A 27966-nucleotide genomic window follows, 5' to 3' on the forward strand; every position below is an offset into this window, starting at 1 on the left:
TAATTGTATAAGAATAAATAATATTTCTTTTTAATTTCAGTTGCCAAGAGACAGTTTCCTAGGTGCTATGTGTTTTCTCCATTAAGGCTTCGATATACTCAGAGTTAGTCATTTTGTGGGGTTTAATTTTTGCTGGAGACATGAAGTATAGATTTTTTTTTACAGAGTTTACAATTAAAATTAGAAATACATACCCACAGCATTTCCAGTATATTAAAATGATTATTCTCCATATATGTTTTTTTGGTTTTGTTTTTATTTATTGGCAGTGTTGGGTCTTCATTGCTGCTCGCAGGCTTTCTCTAGTTGTGGCGAGTGGGGGCTATTCTTTGTTGCAGTGTGCAGGCTTCTCATTGCAGTGGCTTCTCTTGTTGCAGAGCACAGGCTCTAGGTGCATGGGCTTTAATAGTTGTGGCATGCAGGCTCAGTAGTTGTGGCACACGGGCTTGGTTGCTCCATGGCATGTGGGATCTTCCCAGACCAGGGATCAAACTCGTGTCCCCTGCATTGGCAGGTGGATTCTTAACCACTGCACCACCAGGGAAGTCCTCCATGTGTACGTTTTTGAAGATTCCCTTTCAACATATCTTAATTCAGTGGCTGAGTGGCCAGCTTCTGGTGATTTAAAACGCTGCATAGAATGGAAAAGTCCAGCCACTATGGAAAACAGTAGGGAGGTTCCTCAGAAAACTAAAAATAGAACTACCATATGACCCAGCAATCTCACTACTGGGCATGTACCCTGAGAAAACCATAATCCAAAAAGAAACAAGTACCACAATGTTCATTGCATCACTATTTACAATAGCCAGGATATGGAAGCAACCTAAATACCCATCAACAGATGAATGGATAAAGAAGATGTGGTACATATATACAATGGAATATTACTCAGCCATAAAAAGGAATGAAATTGAGTTATTTGTAGTGAGGTTGGATGGACTTAGAGTCTGTCATACAGGGCAAAGTAAGCCAGAAAGAGAAAAACAAATACTGTATGCTAACACATATATATGAAATCTAAAAAAAATGGTACTGATGAACCCAGTGACAGGACAAGAATAAAGATGCAGATGTAGAGAACAGACTTGTGGACACAGGGGGTGGGGTGTGAAAGGGAAGCTAGGATGAAGTGAGAGAGTAGCATTGGCATATATACACTACCAACTGTAAAATAGATAGCTAATGGGAAGCTGCTGCATAACACAGGGAGATCAACTGATTGGTGATACCTTAGAGGGGTGGGATAGGGAAGGCAGGAAGGAGTTGTGGGAGGGAGGGGATATGGGGATATATGTGTAGATGCAGCTGATTCACTTTGTTGTACAGCAAAAACTGGCACAACAGTGTAAAGCAATTGTATTCCAATAAAGGGTTTAAAAAAAAAAAAGAATGGAAACGTCCCTAAAAACCCTTTACTGAATATAAGATTCAGTGTGTAAAAAGGTGAAGTGATATATATTTTTGGGTTCTCTCCTTGTAAGCTGTACATTTGTATTATCCATAGTAAAATGCTAATTCCCATCTGATTTGCTTCTGACCTGTTTCCTGCCTTTTAAAGATTTACATAGTGCTCTAGGAATTGAAACTAAGTTTAGTTTAGCAAAACGTATTTAAGAAGGTAGAAATATGGTGCTAAAGAGACTTAGCATGCATTCCAAAGGACTTTTGGATTCTTTTAGAACAAGGATAATATTTATTGCTTAGATAAAATATAGTTATGAATAATGAATTAAGTGCAAAACATTTGTTCTAAATGATACTGTATAATCTAATACTTTTCAGTTATTTTCTATTAAATTCATATAAATATTTGAGTACCTACTGTGTAAGCTTCTGTTATAAGTTTTTTTAAGAAACGGAAACATAAGTAAGACAATCTCTGCTCTCCAGATATTTTCAGTCTATGTCTTCAATTTTGACCTTTTTTGTAGAAACTGAAGCTTTTCTAAATAGTTTTTTAACAACTTTATTGAGATATAATTCATATACCATACAATTCGCCCACTTAAAGGTGTACAATTCAGTGGCTTTTAGTGTATTCAGGGCTGTGCACTCATCACCCCAATTTTAGAACAGTTCATTAGCCCCCAAAAGAAAATTTGTCCCTCTTAGCCATCACCCCCTAATCCCCTTCCCCTCCCCAGTCATAGGCAACCACTAATCTACTTTCTGTGTCTATAGATTTGCCTATTCTGGACATTTCACATAAATGGAATCATACTGTATGTTGGTCCTTTGTGACTAGCTTCTTTCTTTTTCTATTTTTTTTAAAAGATAATTTTTTAAAATTTCTTTTATTTATATTTACTGGCTGCCTTGAGTCTTAGTTGCTTCATGTGGGCTTTCTGTAGTCCTGGACCAGGGCTCAAACCTGGGTACCCTGCACTGGCAGGTGGATTCTTAACCACTGTGCCACCAGGGAAGTGCTGTGACTGGCTTCTTTCACTTAACATTGTGTTTTCAAGGTTCATCCATGTTTATGATGTACTGGTTCTGCATTTTTATTGCTGAATGATATTTCATTGTATGGGTATACCGCATTTTGTTGATCCATTTCTCAGTTGATAGAATCTGGTTGTAGCTTATCTAAGTAGTTTTATATGTAAATGTTGATTACCGTAAATATATGTATAGATTGACAGTAGCAATAGGTTTCCGATAGGAAGAGTTTCTTAACTTTAGATGATACAATCTGATGATTGTATATTTATGAATATTCCACAGTTCATTCTATTCCATTTTTCATTCTATTAATAACAAAATATTTCTTTATTTTTTAAAAGTTTCCTTACTGAAATGAAATATTTTAATATGATAATTGGCTTACGTTGTAATGAGACTTTTTCCCGTAAACCATCTCATTATTTTAAAGTCACGACTCAGATATTTGTTTTATTTTACAGCATACTTACGTCACACTTAATATATAACCTCCTTCCTCTTCATTAAGCCTATTGTTAGTTCTTCAAAGACCTTGAACATCTAAACGAAAAGTTCAAAGTTATGTGTCTCATCCACACCTACTGTATAAAGGCAGAGCTGGAGAGAATAATCATATGCAAACATCCATCGATGCCTCTTCTCTTTCCCTCACCCCCAAACATCCACTCTGTCCAAAATCCCTTCGGACCTTGGCTTGTCTAACGTAGCATGATCTGGCCCTTCATAATCTTCCCAACCTGCTCCATCCATACTCCTTGCTGTTCCTCAAACATGCCAAACACACTCTCCTACACCCTTTTTCCCCAATGATACCATAGTATACAATACACACTGTTTTATACCTTGAATTATTTTTTCGTAATATATATTGACAGTTGTTTCAAATGAGCTTCCTTATTCTTTGTAACTACCTTATATTTCATAGGTGAACGAACCATAGTTTATTAACCAGTCCCAGTGGGCATTAACATTGCTTCTGGTATTTTGCATGTATGTGAGTCTGTCTGCAGGATGAATTGTTTGAAGTGGTATTGCTGGGTCAAGGAGTATGTATATTTGTATTTTTGATAATTATTTGCCAAATTGCTGCCTCAAGATGCTGTATCCATTTAAATTCCCACCTGCAGTGTCTGAGGATACAGATTCACACTCCACCTAATGAAAGGACTCATCTCTAATCTTGGTAAAGATGATGTAAAATGTTCAATATATTTTTTATTTTCATGAGAATGAATGTCTTTTCATATGTGTAGAACCATTTGATATTGTGTTTTTTGTCAATTGCTTGTTTGTATCCTCTGTCCACTTTTCCTATTTCACATTTAGATCTAAGATTTATTTGGAATTGATTTTTATTTATAGTGAGAGCTAGGATGAAGGTTCATTTTTTTCTCTACATGAATATCTAATTGAATTAGCATCATTTATTGAAGATCATCCTTTCTTCATTTATTGCAGTTGCACATTCTTATAAGTTACATACTTGTGTGTATGTGGGTCTGTTTCTGAAATCTCTCGTCTTCTCTATTTGTCTGCTTGTCTATCCTTGTGACAGTATCACCCTGCCTTAATTAGTGTAGATTTAAAATATCTGTTGGTATCTGTTCGTGTAAATCCCAAAACCTTGTTCTTCCTTAGTGTTCTTGGCTCTTAGCCTTTCCCTATGAGCTAGTTAATCTTCATAAAAAGGATTTGTACAAGAAAAAAATAAACTTGTTAATTAACTAGAAAGATTGCTGAGGATTTGATTGATATTATAACCAATCTAAGAATCCAGGGGAGCATTGACACATTTATAACAGAGAACCTTCTAATCTGAGAATATGTATCAATATAGACTTCTCTCAGTAATGTTTTGTGTTCTTCTGCACAAGTCTTAAATATCTTTCATTAGATCTCAGTGGTATATTGGAGCCAGCTCATACTAGCTCATGAGAGCTGATCAGGTGCATCTTTTCCCAGCTGCACACTCAGTGAGTCACACTGATAGATTGAAATGGGTCATAGGGGTAGTATTTATATCACAGAAACTGGCAAATGCTACAAATCAGGACTTTTCTACACCCACCTAAATAAATCATTGATTTATTACTAAATGTATCAGGTTTTATGATCTGTAACTGATGTTTTTATTGTTTAAAAAATTAAGGTGTAATATACAGACAGTAAGGTATAATATACAGACAGTAAAATTCTCATCCATATATTTTCCTTAAGTGTTAGTTCAAGTCTTTTTCCCATTTTACATTGGGTTATTTATTTCATCATTATTGAGTTTTGAGAGTTTTATGAATTATTTGTATAAGTTCTTTATTAGATATATGATATGCAGGTATTTTCTCCAAGCCTATGGCTCGTCTTTTCATTTTCTTAACAATATTTTTTTGAAGAGCGGGCATTCTTAATTGATGAAGCCCAGTTTATAATTTTTTCTTTTATGGGTGTTATGGTCTGGATATTTGTATCTCCACAAAATTCATATGTCAAAATCATAAAGCCCCATGTAATGGTATTAGGAAGTAGGACATTTGGGAGGTGCTTAGGAAATTAGGGTGGAGCCTCATGAATGGGATGGATGCTCTTATGAAAGAGACCCCACAGAGCTCCTGAATCTCTGCCAGCATGTGAGGACACAGTGAGAAGTCTGCAACTGGAGAAAGCGCCTTCCCTGGCCATGCTGGCACCCTGATCTCAAAACTTACAGCCTCTAGAACTGTGAAAAATAAATTTCTGTTGTCTATAAGCTACGCAGTCTGTGGTAGTTTGTTATAGCAGCCTGAAGAGACTAAAACAATGGGTCATGTTTTTGACATCATATCTAAGAAATCATTCTTCCCAGCACCATTTGTTGCAAAGACTATTCTTTCTCCATTGAATTGCCTTAGCATCTTTGTCACAAATCAATTGAACATCCTAGAGGAATGAAAACATATGTCCATATAAAAACTTGTACATTAAGTTTATAACCGTTTATAATTCATTATAGCCAAAACAACCCAAATGCCCATCAACTTATGAATAAAGTGTGGTATATCCATACAATGGAATATTATTTAGCCACAAAAAATGAAGTACTGATACATACTACAGCATGGATAAACCTTGAAAACATGCTAAGTGAAAGAAGACAGTCACAAAAAAATCACATATTGTATGATTCCATTTATATGAAATGTCCAGAATAGGCAAATGTTTGATAGACTAATGGTTACCTAGGGCTGGAGGTGGGTAGGGAGAATAGGGGTGACTGCTAAAGGGTGTGGGTATTTTGGAGGCTGAACACAATATTGCAAAATTAATCAGGGTGATGGTTTGCAAAACTCTGAATATGTTAAAAACCATCAGATGGATTTTTGACTTTAAATGGGTGAATTATATGATATGAAACTGTTGCAAAAAGTCAGTTGACCAAGAACAAGTGAATTGACTATTTTTGAGTGTTTTTCTAAATTTCATTTTGTAATTGTTTGCTGCGAGTATATAAAAATAAAATATAATAAAAAATCAACTTCATATCTAGAGACTTTGCTAAATTTATTAATAGTTATCTCTATATTCTTTTGGATTTTCTACATACATAATCATGTCATCTGTGGATAATGCTATTTGATTTCTTGTTCTCCAGTCCTTTTATTTTGATTAATTATCTTTCCTATTGCACTGGCTAAGACTTCCAATATAATACTGATTACAAGTAGTGATCTATATCAGACCTCCAGTTTCAGGGAAAACTCAGTATTTCAAAAATAAATGTAATTTGGGACTTCCCTGGTGGTCCAGTGGTTAAGACTCCATGCTTCCACTGCAGGGGGTGCAGTTTTGATCCCTGGTTGGGGAACTAAGATCCCACCTGCCATGCAGCACAGCCAAAAAACAAAACAAAACAAAACAAAACAAAAAATGACAATGAGATACCACTTCACACTCAGTATTATAAAAAATATTATTTTTCTATAATAACTATTGACTATTATAAAAAATAATTTTTTTTAAAAAAGTGTAATATTAGCTGTACTTGTAGGTACCATTGGTTAGATTAAGGAATTTTCCTTCTATTCCTAATTCGTTGAGAGTTTTTTTAAATCAGAAATGTGTTACATTTTCATACCTGTTTTTATGAATCTATTGAAATTATATGGTTTTCTCTTTTACTTAATGTAGCCAATTATATTGCTTGCCTTTTTTTTTTAACATAAAGTGTTTTATTACAGAAAGATTCATTATACTAAACCATTAAAACAAAAACATAAACACTGAAAAATAACAGAATGATTAAAAATATTCTGGTTAGGTCCAAATGATTATCACCATATTATTGCTTGGCTTTTGAATGTTAAACTAACCTTGAATTCCTATAATAAATACCATGTAGTTGTGATGTATTATATTTTTTATTGTCTCTGGAGTTGAACTGCTATATTTTTTTAGAACTTTTTGAGTTTATCTTCATGAGACACTGGCTTGTAATATTCCTTTTTTTAAATGTCCTTGTCACTTTTTGGTATGATGGTCATTCTGAAATCACAGAACAAGTTGAGAATGGTCCCTCATTTTCTGTTCTCTGGAAGAGTTTGTGTAAGATGCCTATTATTTTTTTCTCTAAATATTTGGAAGAATTCACCATGGAAGCCAATTGAGGCTTGAGTTTTATTTTGTTTTGTTTTGTTTTTGTATGAAGGTTTTAAAGTATGAATTTAACTTATTTTCCAGATATAAGATTATTCATATTTTCTATTTATTCTTGTGTGATTTTTCAAAGTAAATGGTGTTTTTCTTTGAATTTGTCCATTTCATTAAAGTTATTAAATTTATTAGCATAAAATTATTCATAATATCCTCATATTATCTTTTAAATATCTATAGGGTCTGTAGTGATATCTCTTTTTCACTTAGAAAAAAATTTCTGAATATGCTGTAAAGTTGAATATTTGAAAAAAATTACAACCCAGAAATTCCACTCAGAGTACCTCTTGCATATATGTAGTTTGCTACAAGCAATCTTAGAGAATTGTCTGAAGAAAGTTGTGATCTAGTTTTCAGCTCTAAAGATGTTTTTCTATCCAAAATATTATGTGTAGCCAGGGTTCCTGATCCACATCAGTTGTATATGCAGATTATAACTACACCATAGGTAAGGAGGTTCATCAAAGAAAATGTGTTGTTATCCTCAAAAAGGGGCTTTTACTGAGGCTGAAATTAGGTGGGTAAGTAGTACTGGAATAAAATATAAATAGGTCTCCCTTTGTTATACAGCAACTTCCCACTGGCTAAAAGGAGATCAACTCGATGATGGGTGATGCCTTAGAGGGCTGGGATGGGGAGGGTGGGGGAGAGTCGCGGGAGGGAGGGGATATGGGGATATGTGTATAAATACAGCTGATTCACTTTGGTGTACCTCATAAGCTGGTACAAGAGTGTAAAGCAATTATATTCCAATAAAGAGCTTAAAAAATATCAATAGGTAATAATAACAATATTAATAGTGATCACCATTACTAAGCATGTACTATTTATCAAGCTTTTTGGTCTTCATTTAATGAACATTACATTTAATTATCACAAAGCCTTGGATGTCAGTACCATTCTTAATCTCATTTTTCAGGTGGAAGATAGTGAGTCATTGGGAGGTTAAATAACTTTCCTAACTTCATATACGTGTAAGTTGTGAAGCTGGGATTTAAACAAAGACTCTCTGACTCCAGCATCTGTAATATGGCAATATAGAAGCTCTTGTCTGTTGGATATAAAATCATTTTTTCTTAACTTTGCAGAGAGAAGAACTCTGATTCATGGCTAAGGCAATGGTTTTGTTGTCTCCAGATGCTTTGTACTATTGCTCAGAAAGTAATGGTGTATGTCTCCACTAATAAAAAACTAAAATTATGTTATATCTGCAATATTTCAATAGCATTATCTTATAGATGAACAGCAGTGCATATCAATGTGACATATATGTATACATACATCCATATGATCTGAAGACATTTAGAATTATGCTGAAAGATATAATTGCCTTTTTTTCTCTAGTTATGACTTCTTATCAAATAGACACAATGAAGAATGTCTATTTAAATATGTTTTGAAAAATTTGGATGAAAGGTTGTTTAAGAGCCCAGTTTACTTCAAAATTAATATCATTAAGGGTTGATTTGAGGCTAGGTCGTATATCTGATCTGAAGAGTTAATTGATGTATGTTTTGACTTTTTTCCTTTGGTAGAAAGCAAATGAACCCATTTATGTGTTGTCCAAAAGTTATTTGATTTCCACTAAAGAAGCAGAATGTTATAGTGGAAAGTTCTGAGATGAAAGTTTAATTACCTGGGATCTAAACCCAAATTGACAGTTACTATGTGAACTCTAGTGGCTGTGATCTTGGGCAGGTTGCTTAATCCAGTTCTTAATTTCCTCACGTGTCAAAAATACAGATAGTAAATACCTTGCTGGAATATTGAAAGGAATAAGTAAATAACACAAGAAAGCATTCATGGTAGGTTGCCTGATATAGATACTCCATTTATTTTTCTTGAGAAAAGTCAGTTACATATTTGGCTTTAGTTTCCTAAGTCTGTACTAATACTAATAGCATATACCCAAACATATACCAGCCAGTGTTCTAAGTGTGTTACATGTATATATTAATTCACAACAACTTTATGAGGTGGACACAAAGAGTTTAAACAACTTGTCTAAGGTTACCAGCTAAGAAATGGGGAAGTATTGATTGGAATCTCAGCAGTCTGGTTCCAGAGGCTGTGTTTTTAACCACTACGCTATACTGTCTTTCTAAAGGAAGGGGTTGTAGGGTATGTGAGTTATTTATTGCCTGTTATGTTGCATGATAAACAGTCACAAAACCTCAGGGTCATAGAACAGTAGTATTTCTTGATCACATGTTGGAATGGTTGTTAGGCAAATCTGTTGATCTTGGCTGGGCTCCCTCACATGGCTGGGGGTTGGCTTGCTGTGGGCCTTGACTGGAACTGGGCAGTTTGCCTCTGCTCCAAGTGTCTCTCATCCTGCAGCAGACTAGTCTGGGAATATTCTCATGATGAATGGCAGAGGCGAAAGAGCAAAACACGCAAGTGCTTTTTCAAGCCTCTGCTGTTTCATGTCTGCTAAAATGAATTATATGGCTGACTCCGGAGTCAAAGTGGGAGGACATTACAAGGTTCCATGAAAAAGGCTATGGATATAAGAATGTGTCACTTGACACACTGAAGTTGTTTTGTAATATACTGCAAATGCCAAGGTCTAGGGTTCTAAAATTGTTGTACATTAGGGGTGATTTCTAAAAAGAGAGCCTCTGTCAAAAACAGCATTTCTGGCCATTAAATAGAAACCACGCACATGTGCACACACGCATGCATGCACACACATACCCAAACACACAAATTTATAGCAAATAGGCAGAAACTTCCTCCGGGGATACTTAGTTCAGTTTATAATCCCAAGGTACTGATGGTGAAGATGATAGCTAACCTTTACGAGCTTGGACGTGCCAAGCCCTGTTCTCAACACTCTACACGTAGTAACTCCCTTAATCTTTCCAACAGCCCTATTAAATAGATATTATTAATAGTTTCTATTTTGCAGATGGAGAAACTGAGAGGTTTAGTAATTTTCCAGAGTCACACACCTTTTTTATAAGATCTCCACACAAAGTAACTTGCAAAAACTTTTTTTTAAGGTCTTCATTGGAGTATAATTGCTTTACACTCTTGTGCCAGTTTCTGCTGTACAACAAAGTGAATCAGCAGTATTTATACATATATCCCCATCTCCCCTCCCTCCCGTGACTCCTTCCCACCCTCCCTATCCCACCCCTCTAAGGCATCACCCATCATCAAGTTGATCTCCCTGTGTTATGCAGCAGCTTCCCACGCTATCTGTTTTACACTTGGTCGTGTATATGTGTCAGTGCTGCTCTCTCACTTCGTCCCAGCTTCCCCTTTGCGCCCCACCCCCTGTGTCCACAAGTCTGTTCTCTACATCTGCATCTTTATTCTTGCCCTGTCACTGGGTTCATCAGTACCATTTTTTAAGATTCCATATCTATGCATTAGCATACGGTATTTATTTTTCTCTTTGTGGCTTACTTTGCTCTGTATGACAGACTCTAGGTCCATCCACCTCACTACAAATAACTCAGTTTCATCCCTTTTTATGGCTGAGTAATATTCCATTGTATGTATGTGCCACATCTTCTTTATCCATTCATCTGTTAATGGGCATTTAGGTTGCTTCTGTGTCCTGGCTATTGTAAATAGTGATGCAGTGAACATTGGGATACGTGTTTCTTTTTGAATTATGGCTTTTTCAGGGTATATGCCCAGTAGTGGGATTGCTGGGTCATATGGTAGTTCTATTTTTAGTTTTTGAGGAACCTCCATACTGTTCTCCATAGTGGCTGTACCAATTTACATTCCCACCAACAGTGCAGGAGGGTTCCCTTTTCTCCAAACCCTCTCTAGCATTTATGTTTGTAGATTTTTTGATGATGGCCATCCTGACCGGTGTGAGGTGATACTTCATTGTCGCTTTGACTAGAATTTCTCTAATGATTAGCATCTTTTCATGTATTTGTTAGCCATCTGCATGTCTTCTTTGAAAAACTTCTTACCTTTTTATCGAATTATATCCAGACCTCTTTGCCATATATTTGAAGGTCTTCTGTAATCTGGTCCTACCCAGTTTAATTTTCTGTAACTTCCATTGCTGCAAGGCATAATTTTAGACAATTAAGAATCTAGAATTTCATGGATGGGTTGCATGCATTGCAGGGAGCTGAACTGGGTGCTTTAGAGATTTATTCCACTTTCAAGAATATGTGATTCTGAGTCCCTCTGTGTATTTCCTCCTACGCATGTTCAGCTTTAAAAAGCATTGCAAGGATCTTTGCTGTGAATAACTAAACTTATTTGCAAGGGATGAAGTGTAGACTAAAGCCATTTTGTTCTTCTGCTCCAAAAGTAGAGTCCTTTGCTTTGATTTTTTTTTTCCCCTCACTCAGCAAACAGAGATCTCTGTACTGATTTAGAGCTTTCTTAAAAATAAAATTCTATTTGATTTGGCCACTTGATCAGAAAGACCAGATGTAAGTCTTTCTGAGATATGGTGTAAATGACATCATATATGTCAATAAAAAGAGCATTTCAAATTCCATGGTGCTCCTATTTCAGATGTTTGAGAATTGGAAGGTACATATGCATTTCTTGTGCTTTGAGATGCCTTGCTGAATAAATTCTTATTGTATTCAACAGGTGGGTTTTCAGAAAAGGCATATGAATGGAGCTCTGAAGAAGAAGAGCCAGTGAAAAAGGCAGGACCAGTCCAAGTCCTCGTTGTCAAAGATGACCATTCCTTTGAATTAGATGAAACTGCACTAAACCGGATCCTTCTCTCAGAGGCTGTGAGGGACAAGGAGGTGGTCGCCGTATCTGTTGCTGGAGCATTTAGAAAAGGAAAATCATTCCTGATGGACTTCATGTTGAGATTCATGTATAGCCAGGTAGGGAAGGGGTGCTTTAAAAAGTTTTCTGGCTTCTGTGCTTTTATCACTTCGTGTTTTTACTTAGTAGTAGTGTCCAATATTTCCAATATTATGTTCCCTAAAGATGAACTAGTTTAAAAATGCTGTCATGTAACGATTCCAACTTTGGTGCTTTGGGCGCCAAACTCTATAGGCCACTTTTGTCTGAAGCCGCTTTGCTACATTTCCCATAGAACGTAACATTTTTTTTAAACTCTTTTGAAAATAGGTAAGTACAGTGATATGGTTATAAACTCTACATGTTAAATAGTGTTTAAAATGTCAAATTACTTTTGTCATAATTTTTATTATAATCATTTTCACCCCAACATTTACTGTGACATTTTTCATGCATGCAGCAAAGTTAAAAGAATTTTACAGTAGACACCTGAATATGTACTATCTAGATTCTACCATTAACATTAATATTCTTGCTTTATCACATGTGTCTCCCTCTATTCTTCCCTGTTTCAATCCATTGCTCCATCTTATTTTTTGGTTTAGTGCAAAGTAAATTGTTGACTTCAGTATGTATCCCTGTAAATATTTCAGTATACACCATTATTATATATTTCAGTATTTCAGTTTTTTCTTTTGTTGTAAATTTTTCATATAGTTACATGCACCCATCTGAAGTGTACATTTGCTTTTTTTGGAAAATGTAAATACCTGGGTAACCCCAAATCCTATCAAGTGTATCTTGCTGTTACCCCACGAAGTTCTGTTATCTTTTCCCACTCAGTTCTCACCCTTAACCCGCCCCCAAAGGCAACCAACAGTGTCATAACATTTGAGACAATAGTGTGACATAGAAAGGAGACTTTCAGGGACTTAAGATCAACCAAAACAGAAAGATAAATGGAGATTAGAGTTGGGGAAAAGAAGGTGAGGAGTAGAAAGCATACCAGTATTTTTTTTCCTACTCTTTTACCCATACCAATTCAGATACGACTATGGATGTTGAGGCAGAACAGACATACTACCCAAAGAAACTTTGTATTATGCATTTATATCATAATTATCCATCTGGATTGATCTTTTATATGTGGAATACATTTGAACAACTTTGTAATGTTAACTTGAACATCTTCTATCTCTAGCCTCAGTCCAAACAAATCAAGAACAGAACATACTATCAGGCTTTTCTCTATCTATCATACCAACATTAGTACACTATATAACATAGGTGGGAAAACTGAATTAACAAAATTAGTGTACTTTCCATTCCTTGGGATTATATAGTTTTAGTCATATTCATAATTTTAACTGTGAAGTAAACATTAGAATGAAATACTCAGTAACGCTTGTCATGTTGCATATGTTAAATAGCATTTGCTCAGATTAAAGTGTAACAGATTTGTTTTTTGTTGTTCTACACCTACTACTAGGTGCTTCTCCTCCTGCTATTCACTCCCCGCTCCGCCAGTAGTGACGCATTTGTGTATATTATTATTCTGTATCTGCTGACATAATATGCTCTCTCATACCTTTATTTGTTAGTTTCTGGAAAGCCCTCCCTGAGTTTGCTCACCTGGAAAATTCCTAAACATCCTTCAAGTCTTAGCTCTGATATCACTTCTCCTATACATTTTTAGCTGACCAGGAGTTAGTTGTTTCTTTTCCTGTGCTTCCATTTATGTGTAATATACACGCCTGTTCTGGCATGCACATGTTGCATGGGGATGGTTTGTTAGCACGTCTGCCCCCCTGTTAGGCTGTGAGCTTCCTTTTATCTGGAATGATATCTTTGAATCCCCAGGAAGCAGCATAAAATGTGACAGATTGTTGCTCCTCTGTAATTATTTTTTGGATGAGGAAATAAAGTAATTGTCTCAATATAGTAGATGTGCATGTGTTGTTTGCTTTTGTCTAGAGTTGGAGAGGGATACGAGCTCATAGGGGTGAGTGGGAGAAGCTGTACTGCATACCTAGTTCAATATCATAGACTTTCTTAATTCATAGGAATCAGTTGATTGGGTTGGAGATTGCAATGAACCATTGACTGGCTTTTCGTGGAGAGGTGGGTCTGAACGAGAGACCACGGGAATCCAGATATGGAGTGAGATCTTCCTTGTCGATAAACCTGATGGTAAAAAGGTATCATGTGAACTTCTTAAAGAAAATTGTGTTTTCACTTGCCAACAATTACCACTTATCAGGATCCTTGAAAATTCTCTTTTGAAAACTAGTTTTGACCAGTTTCCCTTTCTGCTGATCACAGTAGACAAATCATAAGGACAATAGGACAGCAGACCAGCTAGCTAACGTCTATATTCTGTTTCAATGCCATGTCTATGTTGGATTACCAGTGAAAATTAATCATTACAGTATTCAGCAGCTAATTAATATTTTTATTTTCTGTGGCATTCATGGAACATGTGAAATATTACCTATTAAGTATTCATTGCTAATGGTTTGCTTTAGTTCTTAGGGTGTAAACTTTGTAGTACCCCTAATACCCTGTGTGTTCTATAAAATATCAATAACGTACTCTACTTGCCTATAGGTTGCAGTGCTACTGATGGATACTCAGGGAACCTTTGATAGTCAGTCAACTTTGAGAGATTCGGCCACAGTATTTGCCCTTAGCACAATGATCAGCTCAATACAGGTATGGGATAGTATAAATCCATTTTGACGAATGTCTCTTTAAATAAAAATTATGAATATATGTCTTTCTAGATACATGTGGTAGTGAGACCAACAACAAAAGTGGTAAATTATGTATATTATTTGACTCAGCATACCAGTTCTTATGACTTCTGTAAGAGTAGAGTTGTCTGTATTACTGTAATCTAATTTCTGATTGGTTTTCAAATTGCCTAGTCAGAAAATGTTCTCTTATCTTATTGATAATTTTTTGTATTAAATCTTATATGTATATACATTGGGACTACCTATTATTAGTTATATTTAATGAAATAAGATTTATAAATGCAAGTTTTATTTCACATAGCCAGTAGAAATATTTCTGAATGTAAAAACATTTATATATGTTCACAACTTTTTATAGTACCTTAATGTGCGTTTAGGAAAGTAAATGTCTTTCCTTTTTTCTCTCTCTTTTTTTAAGTATTGTTTTTGAAGTTATTGTATGCTTTATAAATTGTCCTGGAAGTCCTTGAGGGTTTTACCATGATCATAGAACACACAGAATAAAAATTTTAAGACAATTTTTAGATTTTCTATTCATTGGAAAGAGGAAGAAGAGATAGTGACCAAGAAGCAGACCATTAAAGTGAAATAGTTTTAAAAGGTAAGAATGCAAAGTGGTTAGGATGAGCAAGTCAAAGCTGAAATTATAAGCATGTAGGGAGAATGGAGCTAGTGAACTGGCAATGAAAGCATTACGTGTAGTTAGGACAATGAAAGGATGGGTAGAAGGAAGACTGAATTTTTTTTATAAAGGACTTTAAAATAAAAGTCATGATTATAACCATGATTGTGTAGCTTTTTAAAAAAATTATTATATAAGTTTCAGGTGTATAGCATTATAGTTCAACATCTGTATATAGTGGTGACCACCACAAGTCTAGTTACCACCCATCACCATACAGTTACCCCCTTCATCCATTTTGCCCAGCCTCACCCCCTTCTCCCTAGACTGCTAATCTAATCTCTCTATCTATGAAGTTCATTTTTATTTCATTTTATTTGTTCATTTTGTTTCTGTTTTTAGATTCTGCATATGAGTAAAATCACATGGTCTTTGTCTTTATCCATGTGACCTATTTCACTTAGCATAATACCATCAAGGTCCATCCGTGTTGTCACAAAGGCTGGATTTCTTTCTTTTTTATGGCTGAGTAGTATTCCAGTGTGTGTTTTGTGTGTTTGTGTATGTTTGTGTTACCTCTTCTTTACCCATTCTATCCAGTGTTGGACACTTAAGATGTTTCTATACCCTGGCTATTGTAAATAAGGATGCATTGAGCATAGGGATGCATATATCCTCTTGAATAGTATTTTCATGTTCTTCAGATGAATACCCAGATGTGGAATTGTAGGGTCATATGGTAGTTCTGTTCTTAACTTCGAAGGCTCTCTATACTGTTTTCCCTAGTGGCTGCACAAATTTACAATCCCACCAACAGTGTATGAGGGATCTCTTTTCTCCACATCCTCTCCAATATGTATTATTTCTTATCCTTTCAGTAATAGCCATTTAAACAGGTGGGAGGTGGTATCTCATTGTGGTTTGTTTTGCATTTCACTGATAATTAGTGATGTTGAACATCTTTTCATGTGCCTGTTGGCCATCTGTATGTCTTCTTTTGAAAAATGTCTGTTCAGATCCTCTGTCCACTTTCTAATTGGGCTGTTTGTTTTTTTGATGCTGAGTTGTATGAGTTCTTTATATATTTTGGATATTAGCCCCTTATTGGGTATATGATTTGCAAATATCTTCTCCCATTCAGTAGGTTGCTTTTACGTTTTGATGATGGTTTCATTCACCCTGCAAAAGCTTTTTGGTTTGATATAGTCCCATTTGTTTATTTTAGCTTTTGTTTTCCTTGCCTTTCAAATCACATCCACAGAAGCATCACTAAGACAAATGCCAGTGAGGTTACCACCTATGTTTTCTTCCAGGAATTCTATGGTTTCAGTTCTTTTTTTTTTTTTATGTGCTATGAATTTTATTAGATAAATATATGAGATTTTTAATAACATTTAATAAATTTTAATTATTGAAAGAGCACAGTAAAATAACAGCAGCTGATTCTTTTTTTTTTTTTTGAGGTACACCAAGGTCCATCATCTGTATTTATACACATATCCCCGTATTCCCTCCCTCCCTTGACTCCCCCCACCCTCCCCATCCCAGTCCTCTAAGGCATCATCCATCATCGAGTTGAACTCCCTTTGTTATACAGCAACTTCCCACTGGCTAACTGTTTTACAGTTGGTAGTATATATATATCTATGCTACTCTCTCACTTCGTCTCAGCTTCCCCTTCACCCCCTGCCCCCCCAAACCTTGAGTTCTCCAGTCCATTCTCTGCATCTGTGTCTTTATTCTTGTCTTGTCACTAAGTTCATCAGTACCATTTTTAGATTCAATATATATGAGTTAGCATACAATATTTGTCTTTCTCTTTCTGACTTACTTCACTCTGTATGACAGACTCTAGGTCTATCCACCTCATTACATATAGCTCCATCTCATCCCTTTTTATAGCTGAGTAATATTCCATTTATATATATGCCACATCTTCTTTATCCATTCATTTGTTGCTGGGCATTTCGGTTGCTTCCATGTCCTGGCTATTGTAAATAGTGCTGCAATAAACATTATGGTACATGTTTCTCTTTGGATTATGGTTTTCTCTGGGTATATGCCCAGTAGTGGAATGACTGGATCATATGGTAGTTCTATTTGTAGTTTTTTAAGGAACCTCCAAACTGTTTTCCATAGTGGCCATACCAACTTACATTCCCACCAACAGTGCAGGAGAGTTCCCTTTTCTCCACACCCTCTCCAACATTTGTGGTTTCCAGATTTTGTGATGATGGCCATTCTGACTGGTGTGAGGTGATACCTCATTGTGGCTTTGACTTGCATTTCTCTGATAATTAGTGATGTTGAGCATCTTTTCATGTGTTTGTTGGCTATCTGTATGTCTTCTTTGGAGAAATGTCTATTTAGGTCTTCCGCCCATTTGTGGATTGGGTTCTTTGCTTTTTTGGTATTAAGCTGCATGAGCTGCTTGCATATTTTGGAGGTTAATCCTTTGTCCGTTATTTCGTTGGCAACTATTTTTTCCCATTCTGAGGGTTGCCTTCTTGTCTTGTTTATGGTTTCTTTTGCTGTGCAAAAGCTTTTAAGTTTCATGAGGTCCCATTTGTTTATTCTTGATTTTATTTCCTTTATTCTAGGAGGTGGGTCAAAAAGGATCTTGCTTTGATAGATGTCATAGTGTTCTGCCTATGTTTTCCTCTAGGAGTTTTATAGTGTCTGGCCTTACATGTAGGTCTTTAATTCATTTGGAGTTTATTTTTGTGTATGGTGTTAGGAAGTGTTCTAATTTCATTCTTTTACATGTTGCTGTCCAATGTTCCCAGCACCACTTATTGAAGAGGCTGTCTTTTTTCCATTGTATACTCGTGCCTCCTTTGTCAAAGATAAGGTGCCCATATGTGTTTGGGCTTACCTCTGAGTTCTCTATTCTATTCCATTGATCTTCCTTTCTATTTTTGTGCCAGTACCATACTGTCTTGATCACTATGGCCTTGTAGTATAGTCTGAAGTCAGGAAACCTGATTCCACCAACTCCATGTTTCCTTCTCAAGATTGCTTTGGCTATTCGAGGTCTTTTGCGTTTCCATACAAATTGTAAGAGTTCTTGCTCTAGTTCTGTGAAAAATGCCATTGGTAATTTGATAGGGATTGCTTTGAATCTGTAAATTGCTTTGGGTAGTACAGTCATTTTCACAATGTTGATTCTTCCAATCCAGAAATATGGTATGTCCCTCCATCTGTTTGTGTCGTCTTTGATTTCTTTCATCAATGTCTTAAAGTTTTCTGCATACAGGTCTTTTGCCTCCTTAGGCAGGTTTATTCCTAGGTATTTTATTCTTTTTGTTGCAATGGTGAATGGGAGAGTTTCCTTAATTTCTCTTTCTGCTCTTCCGTTGTTAGTGTATAGGAATGCAAGAGATTTCTGTGCATTAATTTTGTATCCTGCTACTTTACTAAATTCATCGATTAGTGCTAGCAGTTTTCTGGTAGAGTCTTTAGGGTTTTCTATATATAATATCATGTCATCTGCAAAGAGTGACAATTTTACTTCTTCTTTTCCAATTTGGATTCCTTTTATTTGATTTTCTTCTCTGATTGCTGTGGCTAAAACTTCCAAAACTATGTTGAATAATAATGGTGAGAGTGGACACCCTCGTCTTGTTCCTGTTCTAAGAGGGAATGCTTTCAGTTTTTCCCCATTTAGAACGATGTTGGCTTTTGGTTTCTCATATATGGCTTTTATTATGTTGAGGTAATTTCCTTCTATGCCCATTTTCTGGAGAGCTTTTATTATAAATAGATGTTGAATTTTGTCAAAAGCTTTTTCTGCTTCTATTGAGATCATCATATGGTTTTTATCCTTCAATTTGTTGATATGATGTATCACGTTGATTGATTTGCATATATTGAAGAATCCTCACATCCCAGGGATAAACCCCACTTGATCATGGTGTATGACTTTTTTTTAATGTGCTGTTGGATTCTGTTAGCTCATATTTTGTTGAGGATTTTTGCATCTATGTTCATCAGTGATATTGGCCTGTAATTTTCTTTTTTTGTGACATCTTTGCCTCGTTTTGGTATCAGGGTGATGGTGGCCTCATAGAATGAGTTTGGGAGTGTTCTTCCTTCTGCTATATTTTAGAAGAGTTTGAGAAGGATAGGTGTTAGCTCTTCTCTAAATGTTTGATAGAATTTGCCTGTGAATCCATCTGGCCCTGGGTTTTTGTGTGTTGGGAGATTTTTAATCACAGTCTCAATTTCCGTACTTGTGATTGGTCTATTCACATTTCTATTTCTTCCTGGTTCAGTCTTGGAAGATTGTATTTTTCTAAGAATTTATCCATTTCTTCCAGGTTATCCAATTTATTGGCATATAGTTGCTTGTAGTAGTCTTTCTTGATCTTTTGTATTTCTGAGGTGTCCGTTGTGACTTCTCCTTTTTCATTTCTAATTCTGTTGATTTGCATCTTCTCCCTTTTTTTCTTGATGAGTCTGGTTAATGGTTTATCAATTTTGCTTATCTTCTCAAAGAACCAGCTTTTAGTTTTATTAATTTTTGCTATTGCTTCCTTCCTTTCTTTTTCATTTATTTCTGCTCTGATCTTTATGATTTCTTTCCTTCTGCTCACTTTGAGGTTTCTTTGTTCTTCTTTTTCTAATTGTTTTAGGTGTAAGATTAGGTTGTTTATTCGATAATTTTCTTGTTTCTTAAGGTAGGACTGTATTGCTATAAACTTCCCTCTTAGAACTGCTTTTGCTGCGTCCCATAGGTTTTGGGTCATTGTGTTTTCATTGTCATTTGTTTCTAGATATTTTTTGACTTTCTCTCTGATTTCTTTAATGATTTCTTGATTGTTTAATAGTGAATTGTTTAGCCTCCATGTGTTTGTGTTTTTTGCAGTTTTTTTCCTGTAATTGATATCTAGTCTAATAGCATTGTGGTCTGAGAAGATGCTTGATATGATTTCAGTTTTCTTGAATTTGCTGAGGTTTGATTTGTGACCCAAGATGTGATCTATCCTGGAAAATGTTCCACGTGCACTTGAGAAGAAAGTGTATTCTGTCATTTTTGGATGGAATGTCCTATAAATATCAATTAAGTCGAGATGGTCTAATGTGTCATTTAAAGCTTGTGTGTCTTTATTTTCTGTTTGGATGATCTGTCCATTGATGCAAGTGGGGTGTTCAAGTCTCCCACTATTATTGTGTTACTGTCGATTTCCCCTTTTGTGGCTGTTAGCATTTGCTTTATGCATTGAGGTGCTCCTATTGGGTGCATAGATATTTACCATTGTGATATGTTCTTCTTGGATGGATCCTTTGGTCATTATGTAGTGTCCTTCCTTATCTCTTGTAATATTCTTTCCTTTAAAGTCTGATTTGTCTGATATGAGTATTGCTACTTCAGCTTTCTTTTGACTTCCATTTGCATGGAATATCTTTTTCCATCCCTTTACTTTCAGTCTATATGTATCCCTTGGTCTGAAGTGGGTTTCTTGTAGGCAGCATACAGAAGGGTCTTGTTTTTGTATCCATTCAGCCAGTCTGTGTCTTTTGGTTGGAGCATTTAATCCATTTGCATTTAAGGTGATTATTGACATGTGTGTTCCAATTACCATTTTCTGAATTGTTTTGGGTTTGTATTTGTAGGTGTTTTCCTTTTCTTATGTTTCCTACTTAGAGAAGTTCCTTTAGCACTTGTTGTAAGGCTGGTTTGGGGGTGCTGAATTCTCTTAACTTTTGCTTGTCTGGAAAGCTTTTGATTTCTCCGTCGAATCTGAATGAGATTCTTGCTGGGTAGAGTATTCTTGGCTGTAGGTTTTTCTCTCTCAGGACTTTCAATATATCCTGCCATTCCCTTCTGGCCTGCAGAGTTTCTGTAGAAAGGTCAGCTGTTATCCTTATGGGTTTTCCCTTATATGTTATTTGTTGCTTTTCTCTTGCAGCTTTTAATATTTTTTCTTTGTGTTTAATTGTCATTAGTTTGATTAATATGTGCCTTGGTGTATTTCTCCTTGGGTTCATTCTGTATGGGACTCTCTGTGCTTCTTGGACTTGGTTAATTATTTCCTTTCCCATGTTGGAGAAGTTTTCCAATATAACCTCTTCAAATATTTTCTCAGACCCTTTCTTTTTTTCTTCATCTTCTGGGTTGCCTATGATTTGAGTGTTGGTATGCTTAATGTTATCACTGAGGTCTCTGAGACTGTCTTCTATTCTTTTTATTCTTTTTTCTTTTTCCTGCTCTGTGGCAATTATTCCCCCCATTCTATCTTCCAACTCACTTATTCGTTCTTCTGCCTCAGTCATTCTGCTGGTTATAGCATCTAGAGTATTTTTAATTTCAGTTATTTTGTTATCCATTGCTGTTTGTTTGCTCTTTAGTTCTTCTGAGTTCTTATGAACTGTTTCTTGTACTTTCTCTATTTTGTTATTGAGATTTTGTATCATTTTTATTATCATTACTCTGAATTCTTTTTCAGGCATTTTTCCTATTTCCTCCTCATTTATTTGGTCTTGTGGGTTTTTTTCCTGCTCCTTTGCCTGCGTGGTGTTTCTTTGTTTCCTCATGGTAGTCCAAACTTCTGGGGTTGCTTGTGCCGGCGATAGAGGGGTTTATAGAAGACTGTCCAAGTGCCAGACTAATGTCTGAATGTTGGGTTAAACAAATACTAAGTCTAGGAAACACATACATGTATAAGACACAGAATTACTGAATCCATTAGGACATAAGGCTCTGGAAAGACCTGACAGAAGAACCCCAGTATGCTATCAGATATTCAAAGAGAAACCCAACAGAAATTGAAAATCAAAACAGAACAAAACAGAAACAAGAGCATAAACAAACAAAAAAACAAATAACATCTTACACATACAAACACATATCCAGGGAGATATTGAAAGCTAGGATCAACTATAAAAAAGAGCTTGAGTACCACCAGACAGAATGGAGATTCTCAGAATGAAATTAGACAATTGTACTAAGAACTAAGATAAAGACAAAAACCTAATATTAAATACCAAGGCTGTGTGTCATCTGGAGAATAGAGCAAGGAGTCTGAGCAGATCGATAGTGTTGCTTAGAAGTATGTTAAGATAAAATAAACTAAAAATGGATGGAAGACAGAGGAACAGAAGAGCATAGTGTGCCTGGAAATATACAAATAAAAAGAAGGGAATAGAAAATTATAAAAGATAGCGATGAAAGGAAGGTAGGAGAGATATGGTCCATACTACCAAAAACTTAGCTAGAAATAGAAGTATATAAAAAGGCTAAAAATAAAAATAGAATAAAAAATAGAAAAAAAATATGTTATAAAACTTGTAGATTCCTTAGGACTAAGATTGTAATTAATAAAGAAAAAACAAACAAACAAAAAAAACTAGAACTGATCCCAGAATGGACCAGTTCAATAGAATTGATACTAATATTTCTGTTTCCTTAGAGTCTCAGCTGTATGTGTCCTTCTACTTGCCTTGGGTTTTTTGTATTATTCTGTGACCAGCAGAGCTTCCTTTATCGTTCGTCTGTGAGCGTTGGTGTGTGGGGAGGGAAAGGGTACAACAGTGGCTCCTTGGCTCCTTCCCCTGGGAGTGAGTGCGCAGTGGAGCACTGTCGTTTCAGTCGGGCTTGGAGGTGCCTGTTGCAGAGGGACGCTGGTGGCTCAGGTGTAAACAGAATGTCTCAGAGTTGGGCCTCTCTCCAGTTTTTTGTTTTTTTTTTTCTCGGCAGCCTCCCTGCTGCCGGCATTCTAAGGGGTTTTAAGCTAGCCCCGCCCAAGGGCCTGAGGGTCCCTGTTATCCCTGAGCACCTTAGGTGGCCCACAGGGGTCCCTCCACTGCCCATTGCAGGCACCGAAAGAGAGAAAGAGGCTATGCCCGTGGCTCCTCCCCACCACCCATGAGCCTGCAGCATCCAGCTGCCATCATGGCCGGGCAGCTCTCAGGGGCAGGCACTCCTTGCCGCGGACCTCTTCCCTCCTGTCCTCTCAGTCCGTCACCTTACTGGCAACAATTTTTCTCACCCTGAACCAGCTTTCCGATTCCCATGCTCCCACTCCCGGACCCTCTGTTCATCTGGGAATCGATGTCTGGGTCCAGGAATGCTGAGCTGTGGTGCGGACCCTCCATGTGTTTCTCACTCCCTCCCATCTGCCACAGCTCAGCCGCTTCACCCTCTTTGAGCTGTCATAGATGCCTCCCTGCCAGTTATGTCGGGATCTTTGTAGTCCTTTCTGGTGTCTGAGGTCATCTGCTGGTGTTCAGTTGGTTCTCTGTGGGAAATATTGCGTCTTTTGGTGCATTCCCAATGCGTCTGTGGAGAGGGATGCATTCCACGTCCCTCTACTTCACTGCCATCTTTTCTCTCCAGCGGTTTCAGTTCTTATATTCAAGTCATTAATCCACTTTTAGTTAATTTTTGGGTATGGTGTAAGAGTGGTCATTTCATTTTTTTGCTTTTGGCTGTCCAGTTTTATCAGTACCATTTATTGAAGAGATTGTCCTTTCTCTGTTGTATGCTCTTTGCTCCTTTATCATAGACTGATTGTCCATATATGTATAGGTTTATTTCTTGGTTTTCAATTCCATTCCATTGATTTATATGTCTTTTTTGTGCCAGTACCATGCTGTTTTGATTACTATAGCTTTGCAGTAAAGTTTGAAATCAGGGAATGTGGTACCTCCAGCTTTGTTCTTCTTTCTCAAGATTGTTTTGACTATTCAGGGGCTTCTTTGGTTCCATACAAATGTTAGAATTATTTGTTCTAGTTCTGTAAAATATGCATTTGGCATTTTCATAGGGATTTCATTGAATCTGTAGATTGCTTTGGGTGGTATGGACATTTTAACAATATTGAACCCATGAGTACTGAATATCTTTCCATTTTTTGTGTGTCTTTAATCTATTATCGGTGGTGTATAGTTTTCAGTGTACAGGTTTTTTATCTCCTTGGTTAAATTTACTCCTAGGTATTTTATTCTTATTGATGTAATTGTAAATGGAGTTGTTTTCTTAATTTCTTTTTCAGGTAGTTTGTTATTAGTATTTAGAAATGCCACAGGTTTCTGTATATTGATTTTTTTTATTAATTTTATTTATTTATTTATTATTTTTGAGGGGGTACACCAAGTTCATGTATATTGATTTTGTATCCCATGACTTTACTGAATTCATTTTTTAGTTTTAACAGTTTTTTTTTTTGGTGGAGTCTTTAGAATTTTCTATATATATTATCATGAAATAGCAAACAGTAACAGTTTTACTTCTTCTTTTCCAGTTTGGATGCCATATATTTATTTTTCTTGCCTAATTGCTGTATCTAGGACTTCGAATACAATGTTGAATTTGTGGCAAGAGTGGACATCCTTGTCTTGTTCCTGATCTTAGAGTAAAAGCTTTCAGCTTTTAGCCTTTGAGTATGGTGTTAGCTCTGGGTTTGTCATATATAGCCTTTGATATGTTGAGGTACATTCCCTCTATACTCACTTTGTTGAGAGTTTTTATCATAAATGGAAGAATTTTGTCAAATGCTTTTTCTGCATCTATTGAGATGATCGTATGATTTTTAACCTTCGTTTTCTCAGTGAGATGTGTTATGTTGATTGATTTGCGGATGTTAAACCATCATTGCATGCCTGAAATAAGTCCCACTTGATTATGGTGTATGACCCTTTTAATGTATTGTTGGATTCAGTTTACTACTATTTTGTTGAGGATTTTTACACCTGTATTCATCAGGGATATTGGCTTGTAGTTTTCTTTCTTGTGGTGTCCTTCTCTCGTTTTGATATCAGGATAATGCTGGCTTTATAAGATGCATTTAGAAGATTTTCCTCCTCTTTAATTTTTTTGGAATATTTTTATAAAGCTAGATATTAAATCTTCTTTGAATGTTTTATAGAATTTGCCAATGAAGCCATCTGGTCCTGGGCTTTTGTATGTTCAGAGATTTTTGACTCCTGTTTCAATCCCTTATTAGTAATCAGTTTATTCAAATTTTTTTTCTTCATGATTCAGTCTTAGAAGATTGCATGTTTCTAGAAATTTATATCCATTTCTTCTAGGTTGTTCAATTTGTTGGCATATAACTGTTCATAGTAGTCTCATGATCTTTTGTATTTCTATGCTATCAGTTGTAATTTCTCCTGTTTCATTTCTAATTTTATTTATTTGAGCCCTCTTTCTTTTTCTCTTGGTTAGTCTAGCTAATGACTTGTTGATTTTATATTTTCAACTAGCTCTTAGTTTCATTGATATTTTCTATTGTTTTTTTAGTCCCTATTTTATTTGTTTCTGCTCTGACCTTTTTTATTTCCTTCCTCCTACTAATTTTGGAATTTGTTCTTTTTTCTCGTCTCTTTAGGTATAAAGTTAGATTGTTTATTTGGGATTTTTCTTGTTTTTTGAGGTAGGCCTATATTACTATGATCTTCCTTCTCAGAAGCGTTTTGGCTACATCTCATAGATTTTGGTATGTTATATTTCTGCTCTCATTTATCTTTAGGTTTTTAAAAATTTCTCCTTTGATTTCTTTGATGATCCATTGGTTATTCAGTAGCACATTGTTTAATCTCCACATTTTTGTGGTTTTTCCCCATTTTTTTTTCTTGTGATTGATTTCTAATCTCATACTTTTGTGGTTGGAGAAGGTGCTTGATATGATTTCATATCAAGAGAATGTTCCACATTCACTTGTGAAGTATGTGTATTCTGCTACTTTTTGGTGGAATGATCTTTATATATCTATTAAGCAATCTGAACTAATGTATTTTTTGTCTCATGTTTCCTTATTGATTCTCTATCTGGATGATCTATTCATTGATATAGGTGTAAGATTGATTAATTTTTAAAAATATACTTCTTAATTTAATTAGCCTTTAAAATACTGACTTTAAATATTTAACTTCTTCATAGTCAACAATATGTGCAATTTACACAAGTCAATTAAAACTGGATTGATTTTGCCTTTTAAATATTTGTTATTTACTATTTATATTTTTCCTGAAGTCATTAAATATTTTCACTAAAAAATCTGCTAAGTCCTTAGTAATGACTATGTTATTATCTGAGATGTGATCTGTTATTTAAATAAGTACACGAAGTATACTGCTTGTATCAGTACCTAAATGTATGAACAGCATTAACTTTTCTTTGAAGTTACTGATATTTCTCCTCCTCCTCAGGAAAAAAGAATTTCACCTTAATTCTGTGATCTGTTTATGAAACAATAATGCATATGTGTGAGGATGTAAGCACGATATTCAGAACTTAACTTCCATGTGATGGAACTTTCTATAGACTTAAATAATTGATTGTAAAGAAGCCAACATAATTTTTCAAGACAAAATGTTATATATGGGTTATTAAGATCTAGATTTCTATTGTTTTGGTATACTTGTAAGAATGATTATTTTATTACTAATTGTTGAATTAGGTTCATAAAATGTTTAATATTCTGTCTCCAAGGCAGGTGGCTACTATATTTCTGGAACAGTTTTATGATCATTGTACATTATTTATTGTCTCTCAGGCTTTCCTTACTCCTCTCTTAAGGTCTTATAAATATCATCATAGAGGAATACATGTGAGAGTGTTTGATTTTGTGATAACTGATATTTCAAAAAATAGCGAATAGCAAAACAAATGCTTATATGTTGCTAATTATTTCCTCATTTTGACTTTACTTCTTAATCAAGGTTTATAACTTGTCTCAAAATGTCCAGGAGGATGATCTTCAGCACCTTCAGGTAACAATGTTTACAGTCTCGTTTGTATATCTGGTGACCTTTGGAGCATGTATAGTAGAACTTTAGGATTTTGTTAGGTCTCCTCGTACTTGAAAAACATAACAGTCAGAAGGATTTAAGACCATAACCAAATGGAGGTTGTCTCATTTCCAGGATTATTGTTCTAGCCCTGTATGATTATGTTCTTTCTAATTCAGTTCTCAAAGTCCTTTGTTTCAGTAAAGCTACTTTCTGTAAACCCTGTATATGGCAAGAGTGGAGAAAGAACCTTTCTTTGGTTTAAAAATGACCCAAAATGTGAAGTTGAAGTCTTATGGTCAGGAACTTAATAATTGTTAGTATGATATCAGTTGTATGCCAGATTTTTTTCCCTGTGGACCACTTTATAGCTAAGAACTATGAGGGATTCCTGATGCTTACTCGTAGAATTCTATTTTAGATCTGAAAAAGACCTCAGTGACACCTAATTTATCCTTAATATTTTATGGATGAGAAAATTTTTTCTGGAAAAAAAAATGACTTGCCTAAACTCATGTGGCTAGTTAGTGGCAGAGTGGGAATAGAAATTTGATCGTCTGACTGGACTCAGTGCTTCTCCCACTCTCCAAGCAGCACTTAAATCTCAAATAAATAGAAGATTAGGTGTTTCCTAAAGATAGTTCACCTCTCTGTCACACTCTCTATTCTCTTTCAATTCTCGTTATTCTTGGCTACATAGAAAAACCTGTTGTTTCTCTGATAGTTTCCCTCTGCATATTTTATAGAAAATTTTGCTTTCAATATATTATTTTATCTTGGCAATAAGAGCCCTGTGCAGTTTACAGATAACAGAGGATGATAACCCAAGGTAATTTGTGAGACTGGAAGTATCGTTTGGAGTTCACATCTAGCATTACTCCCAAACATGTTTCTAGTACATCACAGTGACCCATTTATAACAAATAGGCAATACGCCAAGTAATTGTTAGATGTTTCTTAGAGTGAGTATAATCGCTTCTT

General features: G+C 35.6%; 1 protein-coding gene across 6 annotated transcripts in view; it reads left to right on the forward strand.

Moving 5' to 3' along the window:
* The window catches only part of ATL1 (atlastin GTPase 1), an 83640-nt gene that overhangs the window by 25005 nt on the left and 30669 nt on the right, over positions 1 to 27966 (forward strand). For all 6 annotated transcript variants that reach the window (XR_009051486.1, XM_057723805.1, XM_057723802.1 and 3 more), the window contains 4 exons: positions 11707 to 11954; positions 13938 to 14072; positions 14482 to 14586; positions 26917 to 26967. Coding sequence is in view for 5 of the 6 variants with exons in the window: in XM_057723805.1 (XP_057579788.1) it covers positions 11707 to 11954; positions 13938 to 14072; positions 14482 to 14586; positions 26917 to 26967 (539 nt within the window). In the remaining variant the exon portion in view is untranslated. The remainder of the gene's footprint in view (positions 1 to 11706; positions 11955 to 13937; positions 14073 to 14481; positions 14587 to 26916; positions 26968 to 27966) is intronic.

Source organism: Hippopotamus amphibius, chromosome 2, assembly GCF_030028045.1.
Source record: "Hippopotamus amphibius kiboko isolate mHipAmp2 chromosome 2, mHipAmp2.hap2, whole genome shotgun sequence".
NCBI classification, from domain to species: domain Eukaryota; kingdom Metazoa; phylum Chordata; class Mammalia; order Artiodactyla; family Hippopotamidae; genus Hippopotamus; species Hippopotamus amphibius.